We start from the raw sequence: 27,108 nt of genomic DNA on the forward strand, positions 1-27,108 counted from the left end.
CTCTGTGACTCATGGACACGTACCCTCCTTGAGTGGAATACGTTGAACCCCTCCAATGGCCTCCTTCCGTACTTCTGTGACTCATGGTCACCTTAAAATGAACCCGTGGTGATCTTTTGGTGGTCGTAGGGTTGGTTACATAAGGTCACTCACAGCAGCAGTCAACTGGTGTCAGCACAAAGTGCACGCGACAAACCGAGGATGCCGAAGGAAAAAGCGATGCCAGCTGCCCGGTGCAGGAGATGGGTATCCGAGTTTGAGGACGTGTTTTCAACAGATGGTCCTTTATTACAAAGCCTTTGAGATACGGCTTTCCGGAGAGAAGCGATGCCATGTTCCCCAGCACCTGTCAACGAACAAGCACATCTCAAGCATCAAGAGGAAGAATCTGACAACGCCACAGCTCCTGGCTGAAGCATTTAGCGGACATCCAACAGCACACCCATTTCCTGGAGACCTATGCAAGGCATTGCTGTCAGCCGACATACCGCTGTGAAAACTGACGAACAGTGAGCTTCACAATTCCTTGGAGAAGTACACTAAGCAAAGTGTACCCGACCAGTCAATGCTCCGTAAAAGGTATGGCAGAGACTGCTATGAAGAGACTCTTGCAAAAATCAGAGAAGAAATCTGCGAGAATTATGTATGGGTGTCCCTCGACGAAACAACTGATAGCACCGGCAGTGATGTGGCAAATTTTATTGTCGGGATTTTGAAGGACGAAGAAGCTGGGCGTCCAATCCTGCACACATCCTGCTAAGTCTAGGAACTGGAGAAGGTGAACCACTCAACTATCGCACGTTTTTTTACCTCGTCTTTGGAACTGCTATGGCCTGGCAACATACATTACGAAAAGGTTCTCTTCGTGACAGACGGAGCGTCATACATGTGCAAAGCAGCAAAAGGACTTCTAGTTTTATATTCTAAAATGATCCATGTGACGTGCATTGTTCACACTATACACCGTGCCGCCGAAGAAATTCGATTGGTTTTTCCTGAAGTGGATTCGTTGGCGTTGAATACAAAAAAAAGTTTTTCTCAAGGCTCCTTCCAGAATTGCCATTTTCAGAGAGGACGCACTGGACATTCCTCTGCCGCCGCAACCTGTCCTAACACGATCAGGAACATGGATCAATGCAGCCATACTACGCTCAGCATTTTAACGCTGTAAAGCGAGTGTTACTGCAGGTGGAAGGTGATGCTGTGTCTGTGAAGCGTGCAAGAGACTGCATTAGCAGTGTAGAAGTTGAAAGGGACCTCGCATATATTAACACAAATTTCTGTTGTCTGACGGCAAGCAAGAAGCTGGAAACAGCTGGCCTTCCTCTGGGTCGAATCTGAAACAACTCTCCAACGTGTCCGCTCTGCGCTCCAATACCTGGAAGGGAAAGGCTCCAGAGCCGCTGTAAAGATGGAAGCACTTATTCAGAAGAATCGGGGTCTGCCAACGCTGCTCAACATTGGAGCGGTACTAAACGGGAGCAACACGCCCATACCAGGTCAAGAGCTAAGTCCGCACGAGATTTCCTGCTTCAAGTTTACCCCCGTGACATCGTGCGACGTAGAAAGAAGCTTCTCCCAATACAGGGCTCTCTTAAGAGCAAACAGGTGCACTTTTAAGTTCCAGAACCTGCGAATGACTTTTATTGTGGCGTGCTACAAGGAAAGTGATTTTCCGGAAGAACTGGATCAATAAAAGCTTGCAAGGCTATAGTAGTGTAGTGCCTACAAGTATACTTTCCTATTTTGCTGTTTTTAGAGCCTAAATGCCTGCCTATTTTGATCTTTTTTAGTGCCTAAAAATCCTGGCCCTAGTCATGTCCTAGGTGCGCACGGTACTGGAAGGGCTCTCTAGTGGAAAGGTCGCTCGTCAGAAACAATACTTTCAAGAAGCTCCGAAGAAGCAATAAAATAACTCCAGTTTCCATGCGGATATGCTTCGGAGTTACGGTTACAAATATTAGACAGACTGTATGGGCTGTTCTTTTCTTTGTGTTTGTGACGCTAAGTCAGGTAGCATAACGCTGAAGTAGAAGTTGTCTAGGGATTCTTTAGCCGCTTTGCAGCACTCCAAATCACCGTAGATCCTCTCAACCACTATACACCTTTCAGAACAAATGACAAAGTCTTCCCACTCACGGCCAGTCACACCCACTTGTCCCGGTATCTGAAAATAGCACTCGTGGTCCCTCTTTAGTTTTGGGTGCCCATGTACAGCGATGTCCAAATATGGCATCTCGTCCTTTGCAAAAGAAGGTTCGCTATCTCTAAGGAAATAAGGACACTTGATTTGAAGAACACCACGTGGTGTGTGTTCAGTTGCGTCATATGCAAATCTGTCTGGTGAGGTTCCCAGCCAAGGACCGCCTGGATGAACAATGAGAAGAAGCGCTGGTACTTTGTATGGGATGACAGTGTCCACAAACAATGTGATCTCTCTTGGCACGACTTTCAGTAGTTGTTGCTCTGACGTTCTGTGGTCACCACACTTCTCGGCGTGCTGGCTTGTTGGACTGCTTGTAGGTCACCGGTGAACCCAGTGGAGCTGGACTAAATCTTGTTTCTGTCAATGGCAACTTCGCTCCTTTTTGAAGCACGGACGCAAAATGATGTCCTTCACTCGCCAGACATTTGGTCACGTCTATCAATGCATTTTGCACAGTACTTTACTCTCGTCCTCAGCTCGAAGGTCAAACAGCCAAACAGAAGTTGCTGTTTGCTTCTCTCCTTCTCTGGCCTTCCTCCAGTCCACCTCTTGCACACCCAATGGTCTCATCGGAGCTTTCGTTGGATGACGCCAATAATGCGGAGGGTCTGTACATGAAATCTTAGGGGAGCCGCGTCAAAACACGATTCCTAGCAACGGTACTACACGGGGGAGGGCTATGGCATGGCTGCAGGCTCCAGCAACACCTGCAGTGCACTGGCACAACGACTCTACTAAAGTGCTGGTGCTCGTCTTGAGCACTAGATGTGAAGCATACGGTTGCCCTCTCTTGTTCTTGCCCCTGTAGCACATCCCGCGCAAGTATACCTTGCCACACCTAAGAAGTTAAGTTAATACTTTGGTTCACACAAGATGCAACAGAAGCACATTAGTGAGAGCAAATTTCATTGTAGATGTCAATAACATGAAACAGTACGCATGTTTGACACACACAAACCAAAAAAAGAAACGTGTGCAGGGATTTATTCTGAATTCAGATGGTATCAGATATGCGTTTCTGAAACGATACTTATAGTCGAGAAATGATTGCACAGGCGACGGGAAAATGTCCCTCTGATATATGGGGAGGAAGGCACAAGGCGATCTGAGTCACAACAATTAATGTATGAATGAATCCATGTACGCAACTGATCAGTTTTGTTGTGTTTGTAACGTTGGCCTACGTGTGCTCGACAGGAGTTGCTCCAGCTTGTACCCTACTTTTCATGCACACCTTGCCATACTACTCATAATGCACTCGAAATCTTCGACAGTGCACGTTTGCTACGAGCGTAAGGCGTAGGGTGGTAATGCGTGAAAACAGCTAAGTGCGCTCTCACGAGTGGAAAATGTTTTGTGCTGGCAAGCAAACGCCCGCTTCTAACCGCGTACGCTACATTTCCTCAAGCGCTACATTACTTCTTTACACATGCAAAGCCCATACTACAAGAAAATTCGTGTTCTTACCTTGCACCTGTCGTATTTGTCAGGACTCCACGTGTGACGTCACAACGAAGTTGTAAGATTTCTTCAGCTGCCGTTGTACCGCCAACTGCATTGCTGTTGTATTGCAGCGGCCGCGACGCATTCGATTTGACAAATCGTTAAATGCTCACCGCCGCCGGGAATGCCCAATTGCGGCTGGGACATGCTTCATGACATGTTTTGTAGTGCAATACGAAACCAACAGTATATGCAAGCGCAGGGTCACCACTGATTTCTATGATAAAGGCTGGATCGCGCATAGGAGAGGGGCTCGTTGGAGAGAGGTGCGGCAGCCGGCCGCCATGTTGGAGGGCCCAATGGCGCCTGCTGCCCCCATAGGAAACAATGGGAAGCGATTTGATTTGAAGTATTTAGTGCGCTTTAAACGCTCCTCATTGCTGATTAGCACGCATCTTTCTTAGGAATCAGTGTGTTGATGTATTCCAAACGTGCTTCAGCCGTGTTCCTGTAGTTTTTAATGGTAATTGCCTTCTTTTTCTTCTCCGCTGCCTATGTACTCCGAATGGGGGGGGGGGGGGGGGGGTCGTGAGTGTTGTGCACAGGGAGCATACGCATGAAGGTGAATTCGGTGAATGTCAACCTATAAAATTAATTCTTTTTGCTCAGAAAGGTTTCACACTGTTTGTTATTTAAGCTACTTCCGTTTTTATATTTTTTCTTTGTTTTCGTTTGTTGTTCGGTTTTCGTGGAGTGTTCCGCGGTTTTCGTTCGTTATTGTGTGGTTTGGTGTTGTATGGTTCTCGTTTGACTTATTACATTATCGTATAATGTTGTACGAGTGTCTCTGTGTGTGTTCTACAATAAGACCTCGATCCTTATTGTGAAAGGGCTCATTATTTTATTCACCACATCACCACCAGCAATGGGGTGGAGTATCGCCCATGGCGATGAAACTCCCCGTTCCTCACCTTAAAATAACGTTATTGTCACGACTCACGAGTGCGTTGCAGTTGTTCAGCTGTCAGCGCATTTCATTACAGAAATTCGAAGCGCTGTGCACGAATAGCATGCACACGCATGGCTTATCACACACGCTGTAGGAGCGACTGCACATACGAGGTTAACACAGCAATTTATTTACTTCCACCGTACCTCACAAATTAAAAGAATAGTGTATCAAATTGGCATATTGGGGCAGCATCCGCTGCATCCGCTTCTTCGGCACAGCTGGGCGACTGCGAGGGGAACCTGTAGAGCACAAGCGAATTGTTTATAGAAAATACATGGTTTTGAGATGTATAGGAGCAACCACACGTACTTTCTTAGTACGTAATGGCACCAGCGAAGTAGCAATGCAAGCAAGTCCGAGTTGTCAGATGCATGCGATACGAATAAAATTTTTTCCTCAAAATAAAGAGCTCACCTGTGAAAAATTATCCCTCTTTCTCTGTCCGTGTGAAGTGTACTCAAAGCTACAACAAACTGGCATGACATGCCCTTTAACTTAAATGAAATTTTAAAAAATACGGGCAGCCCCGCTTTAACTAAATGCAGATGACAGGATGCGTTGGGCCCACCAATATGGCGGCCGGTGACCACGCTGCGGAGCACCCTATGCGCGACCCAGCCTATACTATAGAGATCAGTGAGTGTCGCAAGCAGTGGTCGCAAGCATGGATGGCAAGCATGCTCGACTGGGCTCGGCTATGGAACTCAAGGAGTTGTCCGTGTAATGGCGGACCTTAATGACGATAGCGATGGGTTTTGCTGTTTTGCGTACCCTCTATAGACCAACGCTTAGCTACATTCGGCGACAGTTTCGGTTTCATGGTAACATAAGCACGAGGTAACCGTTGAGCTAACGCGGGGGGGGGGGGGGGTCCGACCAAGTTAACGTGATTGAGGACTGTTCTGAGGTATGCTAAGACGCAATTATTTGACAAGTTCTGTCTCGAATTGGTGGCTTGATGGTTCGGCAGCATAGGACTAAAAGTTACTCACAGTGACTTCCGACGGCGAAAACACTGGCTCAAATTCAAGTATAAATAGGCTGCGAATTTAATTGAAATCTTTTGCACGGCGACTCTAAGCATCGTAAGAGAACACGTGACAACACCTGTTGTTTCGGGCTGGGTCCGTCGATTTAGAGGACGTGTTCTCGCGAATGCTTGTCTTCTTCTTTGGAACAGCTTGATGAGGGCACGCAGTGCTCGTGTACTGAGAAGTTATTGAATAGCAAGATGCCGTCTGACAAGGCAAAAATCGTCAAAGTTGTAGAGATCGGCTACGCGTTAGATGTGACAGCGCATAGCTGGCCCATAGCACGGCAGGCAGTCGGTTACGGCGTCGTCACCCTTCTCATGGGACTCGCTCTGAGGTCAAGCCGAGCGGTAAGCAAGAACTGTTTGTCACCCTTGCACGGGAAGCGACGTTGAAAGTTGTAGCGCTAAAGGTTGCACGGAGAGTAATCTACAGTGATATGAAGTAGGCGACAAAAGGGATCAGAGAGCGATGTTGACATCGCTGTGTCCCCCGTCTCTGTTCCCTTTTGTCGCTTACGCTTCATGTCGTCGTATCAACCAGCCGTACATCTACAGTCTACAGTTTAATGTCCGAACGTAATCTATAGAAGTCTACCCGCGCAGGGATGCCATGAACGTCTATTGCTCGAGTTAGAACATTGTAGTCTGCATGTAAAGCTCTGAAGGAGATTCAATCCTCGTGAATTACAAGCCGCGTCTACATACGACACAAGCGCATCGAATCGAGTTGCCGAATAGAATAGAATCCGCATATGTAAACGAGTCAGTTGGCTCGGAGAGCTTATCGTATTTAATCCGCTAAACAGAGGTAGATCGAATCGCTGGATGCGCATTCAGATAGCGCATGTAAAACAAAGATGCGCATGTAAACCAAACAATACAGAAGCTCGGGAACTTGAAAAAGGGAAAAGAACAGTCTCTTCTGAAGTCACTTCCGAATTTTGGGCAGGGGTGGCAAGTACAAAATAAGTTCGCAAGTTGGAAAGTGTCTTGAGTATTAAAGCCATGGGGATCCTCCTTCCCTTTGCCACGACGTACGTATGCGGTTCAACTAAGTAAAAAAGATGCTGGCTCCAGGACTCTAAAATAGAACGTCCTGACTTCCGGTTAGGGATGGTACCGTTACACAGCGTCAGCGTGGTGTAACAGTCCAACTGCGCAAGTTATTCGAATTCCATTGATTCTTGGGCGTTGGAGAATAATGCATTTCTGTCGTCCATGTCTAGCCTGCCGAGGCTCCTTCCCGTTATTTACGTGCTTATGTGAACTTGACTTGCTGCGACGACATCTGTGAAGACAAAGTGCAGGTTGCAGCTGAACATCGAGCAAAAACTGAGCTGCTTGAGTGTTGAGAGCTGCTTGAGTGAGTGAACAATCCCAGCTGCTTGAGTGTTGTACATCACCGCACCGTCGATAGGGCTGCCACCTTTGACCATGAAAAATACCTGCAGAGTGAGTGAACCCAAGAGGGAGAGGAGGAAGAGTAAACCAAAGAGTGAGGGAAATTGAGAACCAAGAACGAAGCATAGGAGAGAGATAGAAATTAGGAGAGGATGAAAGGAGAGGGTGAAAGGTGAAAGGAGAGAAAACATCCGTTCAACAACCTAAAAAAAATAAAAATAAATAACTGTTTGTTCCGTTTGTACTTATCGCGTTGCAACATATCGAAAATAATTATTGGAAACAATGGAGAGTGCTACCACTTACCACGGCGGAGTTAGGCCCGTTCCAAATTCCTTCGATGGGCTCACGGAATTTGTCGAAAGTTCTCGGTGGAACGGTGTGGTAAACTACCGCCAAAACGCTGCCGGCAACAAATAACCGGCCTATACCTATACCTAATACCTGTATTTATCTTTCCGAGAACCAATACATTAGCACGGAATGTGTTTGCTGATCTGGGAAGGAGGTTGAACGCTAGGCAAGTAGCGAGGCAAGTTTGCGCCCAGGGCAGAGTAAAGCTGGAGTGCCCCCCCACCCCCACCCCACTGCCGCGAGAAGCCCTGTAAACAAAGAAATGAAAACGCTTATTTGCACTGCCGAGACCGTAAATTCAAATTTTCGTTGTTCCAGCTTAATCCTGTCAAACCAACCTGCCAGGGCCTGCCATTCGGCGCCCTCTCTTGCGAGGCCGCCCAGGGCGGCTGCCCCTCTCGCCCCCCTGTCGCTACGGCTCTGGCTACGAGGTTGCCCCTAGTTAAAACCTGTCAGATAGCTGCCCGTAATGAAGCCGTGTTGGAAGTGAGTGCTCTTGGTATCGACCTCTTTACCCGTGTGCGTCCCTATCGTGCACTCTCAGTTATTTAGAGTGACCGCTTACAGAACCGCTGTTCGGCACCGGTAGTGACTTTGAGAGGACTTGTTTCAGGCTGGGAAATGTCTCTTCGTCATCGGCAGTCTGCTGGTGTTGTTTGTCCTGGAACCCATCCCGTACCAAGTCTCGTCTATGTTGCCATTGTTCCTCTTCCCACTGGCAGGGCTTCTCGAGGCTAACAAAATCACTGGAGCCTACATGAACGTGAGTGTTACGTATTCTGGGGAACATTCATTCAGCCCCAACATTCTGAACAAGAGATGTGGTGCTCGGGAATAACAAATAAATTACGCATGACACCGTTCAAATTGCTGATGAGAGAGAATTCCGAGATGAGTGTCCTCGAAAGAAGAGGGGAAAAACATCACAAGAAACAAAAGAAATAAAAATTCAGGGTGCTCTGTATGTGATAGCGTTGTGGTACTGTCACCGTACATGTATTGGTCACCGTACATGTTACCCGTGCGGCGCAGTGGCACGCCCGACCATATAGGCTGGCATTGGTCTGAAACACAGGTTTCGCCTGCAAACGCGTCCACTTCTTATTGATATCACTGTACCCTTTGGAGCGCATTTCTGAACATCTCGCTGAGTGTAATGGCGGCACGCTTTGTCGCACGCCGCTTCCTAGCATTATAATACGAACAAGCACACAAACAAAAGACACAAGCGAGAGAACCCTATCCAACTTCTTCACCAACTAACCCGACGATTTTAAGATTCATTCGTACCAATATGGGCCGCAGGGCGCTTACGTTCCACATTTTTAGTCACCGCGTCCGCATCTCCCGCGGCAGCGTATCCGGCACATCTGGGAACTACGATATACATGTGCGAGTGCTCCGTAGCAAATCGCCTAGTGCAGTGGTTCCCAAACTGTGCCACCCATCAGAACTACGGGTTATCTCATCGCGACGCCCATGAGCGTATCATACATCATGCTCGCGGCCATTTCTATGGTCACGTGTATGTTGACCTTTGCAGTGATGCGTGACCAGGACCTGTCCAGAATGCATTGCGTTCGCCTGACACGCTATTGCATATGGATTGATATGTGGTAGTGCACGTCTGTAGAGATATCTCATTTCTGGCTGAAACTTGGTACGCTGCTAGTCCGAACTTGTACATATCGCTAAACCTCGGTGCCGGTACAAACAAAAACAGGTACAACACAGATCACTGTACTGTCCGTGCTGGGAAACGCTCGTCATGTCCTATGCTGGTCGTTTTTCGCGCACTCGGCTCGCCGTGTAGGTGCGCCCTTTCACGCAACCGAATTCCTCGTCTGTGTGCATCCTGATACTGATAAAAATAAGAGATAAACGAAGAAGACGAAGAGAGTGTTCTTTACGTAGGCTGGCCTCAACGACAGCGGCCTCACAAGATAGGCAACACAACAGTGTCTGCTGTTTCTGTAGAATTCGAAGGTCCGTCTTTTTGGCGGGCCGTTTTGCCATTCCGTGAATTCAAGCTATACGATTCTTAGACCTCCACACCGCGTCGTTTTTGTCTGCCGTGGGTGTGACAAATGGTTTACGACAAGAAAGTGTTGCAAGCAGAGAACGTTTTTAACGTCGTCTTTTGTCATGATGATGATGATTTTGATGGCGCATCAGATACTCAGGTCAGTCTTTCCTCATCACAGAGGCAACAATATAACTTGAACCTAAAAATATGTAGATGTAAAAATATGAAAGGATAAAAACATCGTAATATGTATGATATAACCGCTAATGGGGCAACAGATATATGTCCTTGAAACAGAGAGGTAACAATCGTGCCGGCCTGCGCATGCGATTCTGCATGGGATAGTCCTGTAGGTCACGTGACCCCACACGTTACGCAAACAGCATGACGACCACCATGATGTAAAGGGAATCCGTATGAAAATACCCGAGTTATGAGAGCAATGGGCTCTGGTCCACCAGTACTGGTGGTCCACAGCTGAATCTTGGTACTGGTGGTCCACAGCTATGAATCTTCATAAAATATTCATAGCTACCTAGTCCGTCATCCAGACATCAGTTCCAAAGCTTACGCGCATAAAATGTTGTACGCTAGTTCCTCAGTCGAAACTATTGTTCGGCTGCTATTTCTCGACGTTTTACGGGGTGCCACTTCTGGTACAGCTTGGGGCAAAAGTTTAAGGAACAATGGGGTGTCGCATTTCATCGTTGGGACGCCACCGTAGCAGCAATCAGGAGCGGACACACATACTGTGAGATGGATAGAATAGCCATTCACCCGATTCTCATTCGATCTCTTTATAGCTAGCAGGAGGCTGCTCCAATAAAGAAATACGCCAATGCCGTGCTTCGTAAACTTTTGTCCCAAGCTGAACATGGAAAGAGAACACCTCGAGCGCCTGCAGTGAACACACGGCTATCGGCTATTGTTAAATAGACTTGCGTACTAGACGAGTGGCGCCACTAGTTAGACCCTGTGGCACGGCACCATCTGCAGTCGAACACGTAAGAAGCATGTCCCATCGATGTCCTGGCTGGAGTATAGTCTGCTCCACTTTGTTGTAGTCAATTGTACTCTATAAAATGGCGTAGATACAGACTAGCTGGTGGACGAACTCCATAATTATGGTGCCTGAGCGTGTTGTGTTGCCCATTGCGCATGCACCTTCATTGTGGAGTCAATCCTACTCTTCCTATAGCGCCAAGCCAAGGATCCCGTAGGGAGGGGTTCTAGGGGGAAAGCTAGAACCATAAAAAAGTTATAGCTCTATCGCTCACATAGTTGGGCGAGTCACATACAAAAAGGAAACCCGAAGGACGCAGTCAGAGAATACTTACGAAGAGCAACACGACGAGCATTTGGGTTAGTTTATGTGAATGCATGAGGATGAGGTAAGCACGACACAAAAGACAAAGGGACGGAGGTGCAGACATTACGCTCGTCCTGTATGCTCATCCGTCCCTTTGTCTTTTACGTCGTGGTTGCCTCATCATGTACTTACGAAAAGATCCTATACTCTTGTCACATCACTGCTCTTCGTTGCACGCGAGACGCTCCCGGGACGAAAACACTTCATTATGACGCCTCCGCAATGCTAATTACATTTTCACACTAAGTGACTTTGGAGAAGCGCGATAACGCGAAGAACAACGTAAGAAACAGAGATATGCAAAACCAAAACTATAGAGAGAAGGTCATGCGGTCTGTCGCGCGATACGCAGCCGCCAAAAGGTAATTTCAGAGTATTTCAGAAGGATTGCGACACAATCTGTATAACTTGGGGCGGCATGACACTCTTAAATTCCCTTTTAACACCCCTGCCTATGTGCGACGGTGCAGGACGACATCCTGACATCGATATCATCCATTCTGGTTGCCCTCATTGTGATGAAGTCTCCGCTGAGTCGACGCGCTGCCCTGTGGCTTCTCTGCTGGACAGGTGTCAAAGTGAAAACGGTAATGCTCAGCGTTATGAGCCTTGTGTTCTTCGTCTCCATGTTTGTGAGCAGCACCATGACGACGGGACTTCTTGTTGGCTTCATCGACGCTCTCATCTTCGAAATCTATGCCAATAATCTACGCGTTCGATATGCCATGTACACACGAGAGGTATGTGTTGCCCTAGAGTAAACCTATTTATGTTGTAAGGTTTCCCCCTTCACAGCTACCACGTTGGTCACCGTTGTTGTCGTTTAGGTGGCTATGTGTGCAAATCTTGATGGTAAATACTAACTATGAAGTTCGTTTTCGCCTCCACATAAGATTCACTGGACAACACCAACAAGACGTCATCATCATTAGCACGCTTGAAACATGTCAAAAATCATATTCGCTATAGTAGTTCTCGTGCGTCATCCTTCCACTATGATTTGCATCACATGCACATTTTTGTGTTTTGTGTGAACACGTTGTACTATCAGTTGCTATTTTCTCGTGACAACGTTTTGTAGGGCAACATATTGCGATTGGAAAAATAACCATGGATATTTCATGTTTGAAAACGTCGAAATTTGTTCCTACAAAAAAAAAAAAAACTCCAATAATCTGCCTCATGAAGGTTAACAAAACATGGAATTTGTACTTAAAGCGATGCCAGAAAATATGCTTTGATAACCCTAATCGTAACAGGTCACTGAAATCAATACTCGAACTCCTTTGCAGCGAACTTTGTATTTATTACGTTCCTGTAGATATGTTCAGTTCAGTTAGTTCCACTCTCACAATATCGTGACAGGTTGCAGCACCACTAAGATACGCAGGGCGGTCCACCAACCACGATAAAAATTCATAGTAAAAAACGTAGGCCCCGGAGAGACATGCGGTCAAGGGATTTTTTTCTGCCAATAACTTTTGCCACATATTGGTAACATTTTTATTTCATTTCAATTGACGGAAAGTTAATTTCTTGAATTGAACTCCGAAATTTCCTAAGGTTCTTTGCGGAAATGGGTTCCCCGTGGTCATTTTATTCAGTATAGCACATGTCTATAGCACGAGGGGACACATCAAGAACATATCCCCTTAACTTTCCACCTGTAAAAAAATAATTTCACACTTTTTTCCCGTTACTTCCTACACCTTCGTTGTCTGCCTCTAATTGTTTTCAACCAGCTGATTAATTTCACGGTTGCCCGAACACATTTCCTTAGGCGTATATATATATATACGCAGTTATACTCAGTTATACATTCATATATATATATATATACAGTCAACCCTCGATTTATGAACCTTCGATTTATGAATTCCCTCGTTTTATGAACACGAGCACGAGGAACCAAACTTTTTACATGCATTTTTCCCTCGTTTTATATGAACCTCGATATTCGAATAATGAATGCAATTTCTGGGAACCAGGAGGAGGAGGAGGAGGAGTGTCGTTGGGAGGAACCCGAGAGGTCTGCCTGCCTGATTAGGCGGCATGTTTCTCGGGAAGGGAAAGGTGGTGGAGAGGAGGAGAGGAAAGGGTGAAGTGGAAGACCGAGCGAAATCCGCTCGGGGGGAGGATAGCTGCGTCCATGGGCTGACCCAAATAGGAGTTGCCCAGCGTTTTTGCCCTCAATTTATGAACAGATCGTTCCGAGGTCAACAGAAACCTTCAAAGGGATTATTCCTGGTCTTATGAATGACGCCTGAACGGACAAAACGTTTTCCAGGTATCCGCTCCTTGCAGTGGAGTTTCTCCAGCAGGTGGAGCGCCCTCTCCCAGCCACGTGTTAACATTTGAGTAGTAACTTCGGGCGGATCTCCTGCTTTCCTTCGGTTTGACTTGTCTCGCTAAATGGTGTCCACTCAAGCGAAGCATACGCTCAGTACAGCGCACATTTATTTGGTGGCTCTAGGTTAGACAAAGTTACACTGCACGTTTGTAATTTTTTGTAATGAAACATGTATAAGACGCGACGAGCTTGCTATGCATGACTCTAGCCAGGCAAATCTCGCCGAAATGAAAAAGGAGTCGAATACTCTCACTTTCTTCCGTGGGTTTGACATTTTTACGGTTGCTGGTTTTTACTGGTTTCTTTTTCTTCTTATGCTTTTCTTTCTTTTTTTTTTTTTTTTGTGCGGTGTGTTTTACGTTTGCACGTTTCTGGCGGATGGGTTGGTGTTCTCTTTTGATACATTCCTTGTGGAATTCGAGGGAGAGGTGAAATTGCGGCACTACACGATCATCCTGATAGGAAAGGCCCGTAATAGATGATAGTGAGTTTTAGCATACCGTAAGTGCGCTGTCGCTTTTGCGTATACGTAAGGGATAGCCTCTTGGTTCTGCGCAATGCGCTGCTTGTGTCTTGCGCGTGCGAACCACCAACGCTTTCCCTTACGTGCGCAAAGGCGTCAGCGTACGTTATACCACGGTTATACTGAAACTCAGTGTTAAGTGTGCAGCAAATTACGCGGAAATCCACCCCTCTCATTACAGGGCTTTCTAAACGGCAACAACGCAAAACGGCGTCTGTGCATGCGTCTGACTTTTTAGCTCCCCGGCACTGGGGTTTTAACGCTTTTAATCATGAACCTCAAGAGACCTTACGTAATTATTAAGCTAAAGGTGCCGTCATGTCTACTGTTCAAGGAAAGAATTTCTAAAAATTGCTGTGTAGTTCTGCATTTTCGAAATTTCATTTTCATTTCGAACGTTTCTGCAGAATATACTATTAAAGTTGTGCAATGCGCTCTCACAAACATAATTTCGTTGATACCAGAGAGCCACCAGGCCAAGGGAACGCCAGCTCAGTATCCGCGGCAATTTTAATTGAAATTCATTGTCACCTGTACCGTTTGTGAATAGCTTATCCAAACTCAGGGACCAACGTAGCCGTGACCTACCTCTCCGCGTGTTTTAACTCTACATATCTAACAAAAACCATAAGAATACCATAACCGTTCAACCGCAACATAACAATTGCGCAAATCGACAACTTCTGAGATTACATGCGTGCGGAAATAGAATTTCGCAAAAGTCAGGGATTTTGGTATGAGTCTAAGCCAGCACACGTTACGACAATACCCCGGGAAATCTTCAGCCGAATGATGTGCATTCACAGATCCTTGACCCTTTGACAGCGCTACTTTGTCCAAAAAAATGTCCAGGCCAGTTCATGGGCCAGAAACCGTGTCATAACAACAACCAACAACTTTAGCTACAGTATTTCTAAGGCCAAGTAGAGCGGGAACAGCCGCAACGCAGTCAAATCGTGTAGTCAAAGCAAGCGAGGATACGCACCCTTTACTACCCAACATTTTGCGCAGCGCCGGTAGGGGACATACGACGCTGGCTCCACCTGCTTGGTGCAAGGAGCGGATTGCACCCTCGGTTCTTAACCCCTTGAAATCCAAACAACAAACTGGTTTTCCGGGGTCGCACAAGGGGCGAGGGCGACCAAGTCTTCCTGACCTCAATTGATGAATAAGGTGGCCGCTGTCACCCGGAAATTAATAAACGGAGGTTAAAAATCCCCGGGGAAATTTGAGACCAGTCGAGTGCAAATGTGCTGACATCTCTTCTTTCCAAGATTGACACAGCGGAAGGCATGGTCCAAAGCAAAATTAAACAATTTAGTATCGCATAATAAACAGAGTGTGAATGCGCTAACGTCTGTTCTTTGTGACATTGATGCAGCAGAAGGCATGGTCGAAATCAAAATTACATTATAAACACATTCCCAACTCGGAAATGCTGTTCCATTTGCTCGATAGTACTCACTTAACGGAATTTTCGATTTATGAATCCCTCGATTTATGAATGATTTTTCGGGGAACCGAGGGTGTTCATAAATCGAGGGTTGACTGTATATATATATATGTACAGGGTGTCCCAGAAAACGTATCATTGAATTCTAATAAAAAAAATATACGCCACCTAGAATCATGCGATCAACGGCATTTGTTCTTACTCGATTTTTGGCACCTCCTGATGTGCATGTCATGCAACCTAAGTTTAGTTATGTAAATTTTTGCGAAGTGAACTCTGAAATTTGCCAAGTAAATGTCACTTTTTTACCCCACCAACATGAAGAGCGCACCGAATTTACTCAAATTCATGATAATTGACAGTGATGCACAGGATCTATCCGATCGGGAAAAATAGCCAAACATCATGCTCCTCGGTGCACTTGAGTATAACGCGCGAGGACTTTTGGGCGCAATAGCTGTCAGTGCGACGAAAGGAGGTTTCAAACCCAGCCAACGGAGTAATAGTAGAAAAAGTGACAGTTTCTGAAATTTGGAGAGGGAAGGTATGGTCCCATCTGAAGCGGGACGCGATAAGCTATGTCTGCGTTATCTCTTTCTTCCATGCCGGTGTGGGCTGGGTTTCCAACCTCCTTTCGTCGGACTGACAATTATTTCGCTGAAAAATCCATCGCGCGCTATCCTTTGCGAGCCCCGCAGAGCATGATTTTCGGCTATTTCTTCCGATACGATAGCTCCTCAATATTCCTGTCAATTATTATTAATTTCACTAAATTCGGCACGCTCTTCACGTTGGTGTTGTAAAAAAGTGTCATTTACTTGGCAAATTTCCGAGTTCGGTTCGCAAAAATTTACATAATTAAACTTAGGTTACATGACATGCATATCAGGAGGTCGCAAAAATCTAGTAAGGGCAAATGCCGTTGCACCGTATGATTCTATGTGGTGTAGTTTTTTAATTAAAATTCAATGACACGTTTTCTGAGACACCCTGTATATATTACCAAAGAAGCTGTCGAGTGACGTCTGGGTATTGTGTGCGCGACATCGCGTTGTTGACGTGCCGTGTGGTTTGTGACGCGGCAAGCCACCTCGTCGCGCCTCGTCGCTGTTCGCGACGAACGCTCTAAAAAAACGCTCTACGTGGTTTAGCCTCAACGAACGACGTAAAATCCTTGAGCGAGTGCGACGTCTCGGTCGAGGAATTTTCTTAAAAAATATGCGGCCGTCAAACGCATTTTGTACTGTTGTAAATCTCCAAACCCCTGTAAAGATTGCTGAATTCGGTTGAAAACGTGTCTATCCTACTGATCGTCTGGTAGCGGGTTGGAAAGGCTCACGATCGTCGTCGTGAAGCGACGTAAATACGAGAATTATCAGATATAAGTTTTGGTCCGTGTAAAAATCCCTCCTTTCTTGTCTGCAGACGCACGAAGCAGCGCCGGCACAAATCGACTTCGTCTTCAGAGAACCGGCTTCTAGCGTCGATCTTTCCATATCGATGGAGTATTTTCCACCACAGACCGGTGCGCAATCTTCGCGCGGCCAGGGAGTAGGGCGTAAACGTGTCGTCGAGAAAATGGTAATACTGGACAAAAATGACCAATCACCACAATCAGTAGAGGAGACACTTAGTCTTCCTCCTGGTCTCTTACGTCCCATCGACGCTGTTAGAACTCCGGAGGAACGCAGAAAAGACGTCTTGAACAAGCTAGAGATTTTGGGGGTCAACCTCGGATCATTGGGCTTGCGACTTACAGAGACGCGTGACACTCAAGGAACGATGGGAGAACAGAAAGAAATCCAAAGAACCGATGAGAGTGCGTCCAAGCTCCAAGAAGGCGGGAAGACGAGCGAGAAGATATCTCAGGGAGCGACCAATAGAAGCGCGTCTGTGTCCGACACGACTAAAGAACCGAAAGAGGACCAGGAGCAAGCTGAGGTGAAAGAAACTCCAGGCGAGAGTTTCAAATGGAAAACACCTCCAAGTGCAAGCGGAGCGTCAGCCGGCGTCATTACGACTGGTATCGTAACACCAACTCCAGTTGACGCATCACGCACCTGTGCAATCTTCACTCCTTCTTTAGGTGCCCTACTCTCGGAACCACCGGGTGTGGTGCTGGCACAGTCTGTTACTGGGTTGGTGTCACAACCAGTAGCTGGAACGTTAACACAACCAAACACTGGAATTGTATCACTGCCAACGGCTGGGGTGTTTACACCAACAATGACAGGACAGACTTCACGACCACTTGCTGCAGTACTTACACCGTCAATGCCAGGACTGTCTTCGCAACCAGTGGCTGGAATGTTTACACCGTCAGCGACTGGTTCCGTCTCACAACCAGTGGCTGGAACGCTGACCCTACCAATGACTGGAACTGCGTCACAACGAGTGGCTGGGGTGTTTACACCATCCGTGGCTGGAACGATGTCACAACCAGTGTCTGCAGTGTTGGCACCATCAATGTCAAGACTGGCTTTTTCGCGTCCAGTGACGGGAGTGCTGACACCGTCGGTGACTGAATTCATCTCACAGCCAATACGTGGAACGTTGACACAACCACCTACTCAAATTGCGTCACAACGGTTGGATGGGGTGTTTACACCAACAATGTCAGGACTGACGTCACACCCACTTGGTGCAGTACTTACATCGTCAATGCCAGGACTGACTTCGCAACCATTGGCTGGGGTGTTGACACCGTCACTGACTGGAGTCGTCTCACAGCCAATGGCTGGAACGTTGACACGACCAATTACTGCAACCACGTTACAACCAGTGGTTGGGGTGTTTACACCATCTGTGGCTGGAACGGTGTCACAACCATTGTCTGCAGTGTTGGCACCATCAATGTCAAGGCTGGCTTCGCATCCAGTGACGGGAATGCTGACACCCTCGGTGACTGAACTCATCTCACAGCCAATGACTGGTACGTTTACACCACCGATTACTGGAATCGCGTCACCACCAGTGGCTGGGGTGTTCACACCATGTTTGGCTGGAACGGTGTCACAACCATTGACTGCGGTATTGACACCATCGATGTCAGGATTGGCTTCGCATCCAGTGGCGGGAGTGCTGACACCCTCAGTGACTGAATTCGTCTCACAGCCAATGGCTAGAACGGTGGCACGACCAATTTCTGGAATCGCGTCCCAACCAGTGGCTGGGGTATTTATACCATCAGTGGCTGGAACGGTGTCACAACCATTGGCTGCATTATTGACACCATCAATGTCAGGACTGCCTTTGCAACCAGCTGATGGGGTGCTACCACCCTCAGTGACAGATTTCGTGTCACAACGAGTGGCTGAGACGTTGACACCGCCAATGAGTGCGATTGGGTCACAACAAATAGCTGGGGTATTTACACCAACGACAGGACTTGCTTCACAACCTGTGGCTGGAGTACTGACACCAACATCTTGTAGAATGATGACACCGATCATGGCTACTGGCTGGCAACCTCTTATCAGTGGACTAGTACCAGCGACACTGGTAACTGGAAGTGCTCTAGATGGTAGCCCCCAAACGAGGATAGTGAGTGAAAGAGAACACCTACCGACGCGAACGGATGGAAAGCGAGTATCTGATGGCATAAGTCCTTGGCAGGTATTACCCCCAGAAAAGCTCGTAACGGTTAGTCCGAAGCAAATGATAAGTAAGTGCGTACAAGAAGGAGACGGACTTCTATTGAGTAGACCTATTGTGAGCGAAAGGAAAATACCTGATAATAGAAGTCTTGACAGGCCTGGAGACAGGGAATGGAAGCAAGGAACTGGACACGTCGAAGCCAGGACGGCAACAACTGCAGCCATCAAGAAAATCCACGAGACACCATTAACTGATAAAGATGTGCTAGGGAATGCTTCTAACGATGCAGGACTTCGAACAGTGGAGGGAGTGCCGGACTTCGGAAGGTACACCCACAGCGATGAGGGGTCGTCGCAAAATAATGTGGAGTCGCATATGGTGCCACAAATGGCTGACTCCACTGCACATGATAAGGGATCACGTGACGTCACGCCTAATCTGGATGACTTGGAGCACGCTGGTGGAATGCACATAATGTCACCAGCCGCTGTAAGCGAGGTGGCAACTCCTGCGAGCCGAGAAAGTCCCGAGAACGTTATGAGTCCGAGGGGCTCGAATGCAGGTCAGGAGGAATCTGACGACAGAAGTCATAGCAGTCCAGATGTTGATCATACGAGACACCCTTTTTCGAAAGATCATGTTGTAGGGTTCTGCACCGTTGACGATGGATCACCGGCAAGAGGAATTGGTGAGCTTTGTTACCCGTTGTTGGATTATCACGTTCTGCATTCGTTATTAGTATTCCTAGAGCACTATTGCTTTAATATGCTGGAGCCTATTTCTGTGCAACTTTGCCCACTTGCGAAGTTTGTCGAATAGCACTCGCTAGCCTGCAGCTATGTACATACCGTCTCATAGTTTGTACTGTGTTTTCAGGAGGCGACCTCTTCAACATACTCAAATCACCAGTAGATTCTACCTTCCTCAGCGATGCCCCAGGTAGCTTCTCAACAACAGCAATCTGCGACGAACTGCATCGCCTGCCGTCGTCAACAAGCTTCAAAGAGCTGTATTTAAACCCAGTAGTGCCCATACCCTTCTCAGTTGAAGACGAGAAATGTCATATTTTTAAATTGAGGGCTGCGAAGGTACGACCTTCGACCACTCGTAAACGCCGACGACTTATGCTTCGTAAGAAGACACTACATTCCTTAAGACACCGAGATTCAGTACCTAGCGAAACCTCCATCTCTATTCAGTATCCAGTAGAAATCTTGTACTCTTCAGAAACGGCCACGTGGGATAGTAAACCACGGCACGATCCATCCTCTGCGTACAACCCATTGTTTGCAACAGACGTGGCGTTCAAGCTAAATCCGCTGAAACGAAAAATGTCGTGGTGGTTGCCGACGCGCGCAGAAGCTGGAGACACGCACGACTTGCTGTCAAGATCTAGTGAGAAGATAATGTCAATGAAGAGAAATTATCATATTTACGGAATGACGGAACTGACTTCTGCTGTGGGTGTAGAGGACGGGAAGTCGGTGGTACAGGCAGAAAAAAAGGAAACAAGTGAGTACTTCCTTTAGTGGGTTGTATGTATGCTTTCTAGCATAGATTGTGAAGTTACCCGTCAAAAAGAACTCGTTACAAGTAAGTTACCGTGTGCAAAATGTAACTAAGTTAATAGCGAAGTTCTTCAGCCTGAAATGTAACTCGCAGATACGAGTTACTCCCAAGTTACTTCGGACACAAAATAACATTACGTAGGTGCAGCGCATGTGAGCAGTTGCGTTAGATCTTGAGTTGCCTGCGGAGGAGTGCAACACGCTTAGATCGTTTTCGTTTATGTCCAACAACAGATCTCTCCCTGTTTGTAAACAAATTACGTCATAGTGTTCAACGGCGCCAGAATTTGGTAGGACTGAACTGCGCGCGAAGCTAGCGGTGAACATGGTCGTGCCCGAAAGCCACGGTCTCGACGGGATTACTATACGGTCCAATAAAGGGACGCGACCCTCGGTCCTACTTTTCTTTCAATGGGAGGCAGCGAACAAGTGCCCGTTCGTGGAACCCAGCCCCCTCCTCCTGATTTGTTTCGGTTTCAGTCCGTCTACCAATGTCATGATGACGTTGCTCTGGTAGAGGCCTGTTCGAACGCTTTGTATCTTACTCCCCGTGGGCGCACATTGGTTCAGCTTCATTTCAATGGCAGCGGTTCTTACTTCCTGGATAAAATACTGTCATTGATTGAATATTACGTTTGCCAAAAAATGCCATGAAGGAACCGGAGAGAAAGCAAGAAAATATGTGGACGTGAGTGAAAAGCGAGTTAAAAGCTACTTGGAACTTTACTCAAGTTACTTTGGCGTGGTTACCTGAAAAAGGAACGAGTTCCCCTGAAAGTTACCATGGCGCAAAAGTACCGAGTTAAGTTACGAAAAAAAGGCACTTAGTTACAGTAACGAGTTACCTCGAACTCTGCTTTCTAGCAGGCATTCAACTGAAAGGACGCTGCAAAGGCCAGAGATTGATGTTTAGTCTAACTTCAAAATTGGTAGTTAAATAATCAAAATCGTCAAAATTTCATCTATTGAGATATGAGCTCTGGTATCCTGCGCTCACAATTAACCACGTGGCTTAACTCCAGGTCCTCTGCAAAAAGTCATCTTCGAAGAGAAAGAGTAAGAACAATCAACAAGTGGTAAGAACGGATATTTAGCATGTTACTTTCAGAAAGGCTAAGGGCTTGCGTGCAGCCCTTCTGCTTGCTTTGGCGTACGCGACAAACTTCGGCGCTACTGCCTCTGGTGGCTCCACTGCCAACGTTTATCTCCGCCAATACATCACCAGGTAAATCTTCTTCAAAGATAAGAGGTATCCACAATTGGCTGCATGCCGTACTGCCGGTGTAATGCGAAGAGGACGCCTTCGTGAAAAATTGACGCAAAAAGAGACGTGGAATGAACAAGCATGGTTGGAAACTGTGTATATGTGCCGTCAAAAAAAAAAAAAAAAAAGAGGACAGGAAAAACAATGGGAGGGGAGGTAAGGGGGGGGGGGCTCTCTCCGTTTGAGATGTCCGCGAGGTTTTCAAGTAGCTTTTACCTTGACGTTTAAGTGAACTTACTAATGGTATTGATTAATCGAATTTACTATTTAAGGTATTTTATTTTAATTGTGTGATTATTACTTATTAATAATACAATTACTGAACCTACAATAACTTACGTCGATTATATTAAATAAACTAATTTAACCCTGCACGAGAGTGCAACGTAAAAGTCAGTCACATAAACAACCGGAAACAGTTAAGTACAACTTCACAACGTAAGAAGGAGATTCACTCAATTGTCGTGAACTTTCCAGTTGTATATCAAAAGTCATGTAGACTCCGACAGCACACGAATGCGACTGCTTCCCACGAACGCAAGAACCCGCGTGAATGAAACGAGGGACCCGTAAGCAATGGTAAAGTAGGAGCTTTCACCGCGGCATTTGACTTTGCAGCCACTACCTCTCGATCGACATGACTTTCTTCGGCTGGTGGGTCGTGCACTTTCCTTTCTCCTTAGTCATGATGATCGTGGCCTCCTCGGTGATCCAGTGCCTGCTCGTTCGAAATTAGTGAGTACGGTGGAAGGTACGGTATTTATTGTACCAAGGCCTAACTCCGGGCATTTGAAGAAATTGAACTCTTTCATGTGATTCGTCTTGCATTGCCGTCGCTCTTTTATGCGATATCTTGGCAGCAGAACGAACGAGCTGATGACTGCTAAGCAGTTTCTCCAATATGCATACGCAGAGTACGCGACTCGCATATAGTGTTATCATTTGGTACGGAAAAATAATTTTGATCATGAGCAATTTGCGTTTTGTGTCTTCCGCGAAAATAAAAGCTGAAACCACTGTACTTACTTCAAACTAGTCGAACCTGGTGTCAAAATGAAGAGGCTAAACTGTGTCTATAACTTTTTGTGCAGTGACAACGACGACACGGGTATCGATCCACCTTCGAAAACGGTTATCATGGATAGACTCGACATCATGGGACATGCTACGTACGCATCCGGATGTCCTCTGACCAGTGCAATGTGCCTTGTGCAGGCCTAATATAAATTTGAAAGCGTGTGATCTCTCAGCCGATATCCCTACAACTAGGTTCATAAGAAGTGTTTTCGTTTGCAGGTACCGTGAATTCATCGTGGGTTTCTTGTTTGTGCTGAGTCTCATTCTTTTAGTGTTTCGCGATCCATTCTTTATGCCTGGCTGGGCTCTATGGCTGGGGATCGAAAGGTGGGCACTTACCATGACCACCACGAAATATTTGTAACCCTTTCTCGTCCTCAGAGACATAAGGGACGCGTCGGTGGGCATCATGATTGGTCTGCTCGCTTTCCTCTTTCCCAGCGAGGTCCTGCCAGATAAAGGCAACGCTCCTATCCTGGAATGGACAGACCTCCACAAGCGTCTACCTTGGGGAGTCATCTTTCTTCTAGGCGGCGCTGCAACCATATCCACGGCCATAGAAGTGAGTTATTCGCGGTATTCATTTCCAACAAAAACGGTCTTGCGTGGATTGTGTACAACTCATTTGGTGCTGCAAGGAAAATGGTCTGTACGAATCGCTGGAGCAAACACTGCTCAATGTGCCCGCGGAGTCCGTGGAATTCCTGCAGTACCTGGTGGTCATCGTCATCGGCTGTCTTGGTGAAGTCACAACGCAGGAGAGCAGACTCAAGCACTTCATTGGCATTGGAGGCAAATTGGTAAGTAGGATGTCATCCGCTGTCAACGTTTGTGTTCCTGCATGTCCCTTGAAAGAAATCACTGAACTGTTCTCAAAACGCTCGCAGGCAAAGAAATTCGAGCGCAGGCCTCTGTACTTTCTGCTGCCCATCAACATCATGTGCCAATTCTCGCTCATCTTACCGTCATCGGCTCCAGGAAACGCCATGGCCTTTGAAATGGGGAGCATGACATCTCTACAAATGGTATGATATCAGCCGACATGACCCCACGCGTTTTTCGGCATCCAGTTGGTTCATAATGCGGTCTCAAAAGTGCCTGGAGTTCAAAAGTTTAGTGTGGGTAGATGGCACATATATATAATGGGCTTAATAGGTCATGAACTTCGATTTCGAGTTTCGATTTTTATGTGAATTAACCGCTTCGCAGATCATGCCAGGCATCCTCATCAAGGTTATTGGTGTTGTCCTCTACATGATCATCGTCAATAGCATCGCCTTGACTTCCTTCAGCAAGGAAGACTACACACCCCATTCAAAATTATTTGAAAACACAACTGCGAACATGACACGCTTCACAACTATTCATCACGCAATTATAGACATCGGATAACGACCTTATCTACTTGCTACTATAATTACTAGCTCGATAATTTAGTCGTATTTAGAGGCCCACGTGTGCCAGTACTGGAATAAACGAGAATTTGAAACCAAATCTGTTATGGACGGACATCTGGGAGCTCCTCAGCGCTGACGTCACAGGCGAAACAGCCTCGTGCAGGCAGGACCACCTCTTGATGGGTAGAGGTATAAGGCTTATCAACTCCCGGTTTGGCGTCCGATTATCTTGAGCAGTGATGGTCAAAGTACCTCAAAATACACACTCCAACGTACTATATTGCCGATTTCGTTCGCATCACATTGCATTTGTCTTAATTATGTAGAGGAGGTGGTATTCATATACATGAGTCCTGACCGGCGATGACGGAATGTCCCAGCGGGCAGATGTGCGTGGCCTCACGCCAGGACGGTGCCGGTAGAACTGGCCGCCAGACGCAGTGGCACGCGGCAGCAGAGGCATGTCTTCATCGTCATCCACGGGCCGCCACATCACTCCCCCCTTCAGACGCGGAGCGATGCATGCGGTTGAGGTCCGCGTCGATACCATGAAGAGGAGAATGAGGAAGACTCGTGGGTGGTGGACGACTGGACAGACGGCTTGTGACTGTGGCTGTTGATGCAGCAGCAGCGGGATGGCGGGAACAAGAGCGTTGCGATCCGGGCGGGTTCCAGTGATGAGATATGAATGCTGAGTGGTTGACTGCTTGGATGCTTGAGTGGTTGCTGATTGTGTTGGGCGGCGCTGAGTGCGTTGTGTTGTGTTGAGTGATCGTTGCTGCGTTGCTTGTTGCTGAGTAGTGCTGAGTAAGTGTGTTGAGTGATCGTTGCTGAGAGCTGATTGTTGTTGGGTGAGTGCGTTGCTGAGTGGGCGACAGTACCGCGACCAGTACATAAGCGTGGATGCTGCTTGTCGCCATTCGCTGGATTTTCTACCAATTTACCTTGATGGAGAAATATGTCTAAAGTGGCATCGGTGAGAAATTGTTTCATATATACTGCTTGTTATTGCAGACATATTTTGTGTGGGTTAGTTGCTGTTTCACTTGCCTCTCACGTGCTGCTGTTGCATTTCAGCGATGCGTTATGTTGACCCTCCTGTGTGCACATCTGATGCCCTTGGATCCACTAGCTACGCTGATAGCACTTGATACATTAACTCACCCACATGCAAACGGGAATACAGGGCTCTGCACCTGAATGCATCACCGTGAAGTTGAACACGATGGAGAACGCACAGGTACAAGTACGAGCACACACAGCGTTCAACTAGCATCTGGCTTATTTGGACAAGCACCTCTAGTCCAAATAAATGTGTTGCTAATTGAGTGCTGTCCGTGTTTGCTGTCCTTGTCCGTTCTCCAATATGTTAATTCCAAACAGACATGCTCTACACATTCTTGCACTGTAAAGTTCTCAAGATAAAGCAATATTTCAAAGTCATGCTTTGCTTAACCTTTTATTGTGCAGTCCAATGTAGGTCTACACCTGAAGAAGAGGCCGGGGCCACAGAAGTGCCGGGGAGGACCATCGTGAAGCAGGTGGAGGCTGGAAACTCTGCCTACTGTGGTCTCCCAGCGGATCCCCTGTGGAACAGTGGTCTCGGTGCGACTTGCCTGTTAGGGTGGTTCGCTGGTGGTTTGCCGAAAAAATTAGGATGGTGAATGGCCGAATTACGCCGAACATGGTGTTCGTTGTTCGGGTCACCAAATGTAGAGGAGGTGGTGTTCCTCTACATGAGTCCTGATCGGCGATGGTGGAATATGTCCCAGCGAGCAGCTGTGCGTGGCCTCACACTGGGACGGTGCCGGTAGAACTGGCTGCCAGGCGCAGTGGAACGCTGCAGCAGAGGCACGTCTTCATCGTCATCCGCGGGCCGCCGCAATTATATCTTGCTTTTTTAGCAGAGCTTCAGGAAGTATTTTTAGCGAGTGCTTTGAAGGTATGATGCCCTGGTGGCTGAGCGTGAACTGCATCAGTTGGTGTAATTTACATGGAAAATAGTACTACACTCTGCGTGATCAATGTTAGTCTCCTTGCCTGGTACGTGTTCTGGTGCCCATCCTTTGGTACAATGTGCAAATTTTAGACAAAAGCACAAACCAACAGAGATTATGCACTTGAGAAAGCAGCATTCCTTGCTGCTTTCCGATATATCACACGGTTTAAAAATATGAGAAAATGAAGATAAAGTGCAATGTAAACCATTTTACATGACTTTGTTTTCTGAAGCAATGCAATTTATGTGACCAATTAAAACGGGAAAATGCAAAAATGGAGAACTAACAAGAAATGTGATTGTCAGTCGTACTTCTCTGCATTATATAATACTCGCGTTGTGAAATAAATTACTAACTGCCGGTGGGGCACAATGTAAAACACACACACACACACACACTAGAATCATGCATTGGGAGAACTGGAACGACAAAACCAAGTCATCGTGTTGCACATTGTAGTGTTGCGTGTGTGTCCCATACTTTTAAATGTGGATTGCATTGGATTGGAAAGGAAAGAAAAATATGGAGATGTTAGTCCCGTTTTAACTTTACACCATGAGAGTGCTAGTTCCTTAACATGTGAAGACTGTAAACAATAGATATTCTTCAAAAAAGCTCCTTCATGAAAGCAATTACTTTTGATATTTGTTGATTTGATTTTGGTAGGATTTTTGTCTGGCGTTCCAGTTTGGCTATTTGATGGGAAAGCACTAGAACAACTTCTACAGCATACAATTTGACTAACCCTCCTGTCCTCCACACCTTCCTGTGTACGCCGCTCGTAGCCACCCAGCAAACCACTAATATCCCATGGATGTCCAGAATTGGTCGCGAACGTCTCGAATATCGCAATGTTGTTTGAACGTCCAGGGGATATCTATGATATGATCCCAAATACGTCGCAGACGTCCCAAAATCCCAACATCCTATGAACATCCCTGGTACATCCCTGATTGTTTTAATCATGGAGGTAAGAAACTAAGGAGATGCCCTAAGCGCCTCTCCCAATGCAAGCGAGCGTGCTGTGACCCGCGC

General features: G+C 46.8%; 1 protein-coding gene across 7 annotated transcripts; it reads left to right on the forward strand.

Moving 5' to 3' along the window:
- The first annotated feature begins 5,838 nt into the window (after positions 1-5,838).
- LOC135396685 (uncharacterized) lies at positions 5,839-26,249 on the forward strand. 7 transcript variants are annotated; one of them, XM_064627786.1, is made up of 14 exons: positions 5,839-6,042; positions 8,063-8,212; positions 11,315-11,584; positions 16,596-19,455; positions 19,644-20,279; positions 21,358-21,391; positions 21,444-21,560; positions 22,218-22,334; positions 22,691-22,768; positions 22,896-23,003; positions 23,058-23,238; positions 23,315-23,476; positions 23,564-23,701; positions 23,886-26,249. In XM_064627786.1, exons 1-14 carry the CDS (start codon positions 5,893-5,895, stop codon positions 24,066-24,068), a joined length of 5,184 nt encoding a protein of 1,727 aa, XP_064483856.1. In that variant the 5' UTR covers positions 5,839-5,892; the 3' UTR covers positions 24,069-26,249. The 7 variants fall into 7 exon arrangements, 5 of the variants coding, with proteins under 5 accessions (XP_064483856.1, XP_064483857.1, XP_064483858.1 ...); XM_064627787.1 differs by having other exon boundaries at positions 23,118-23,238; XM_064627788.1 differs by having other exon boundaries at positions 11,315-11,431.
- The last annotated feature ends 859 nt before the right edge of the window (positions 26,250-27,108 follow it).

Source organism: Ornithodoros turicata, chromosome 6, assembly GCF_037126465.1.
Source record: "Ornithodoros turicata isolate Travis chromosome 6, ASM3712646v1, whole genome shotgun sequence".
Lineage (NCBI taxonomy): Eukaryota > Metazoa > Arthropoda > Arachnida > Ixodida > Argasidae > Ornithodoros > Ornithodoros turicata.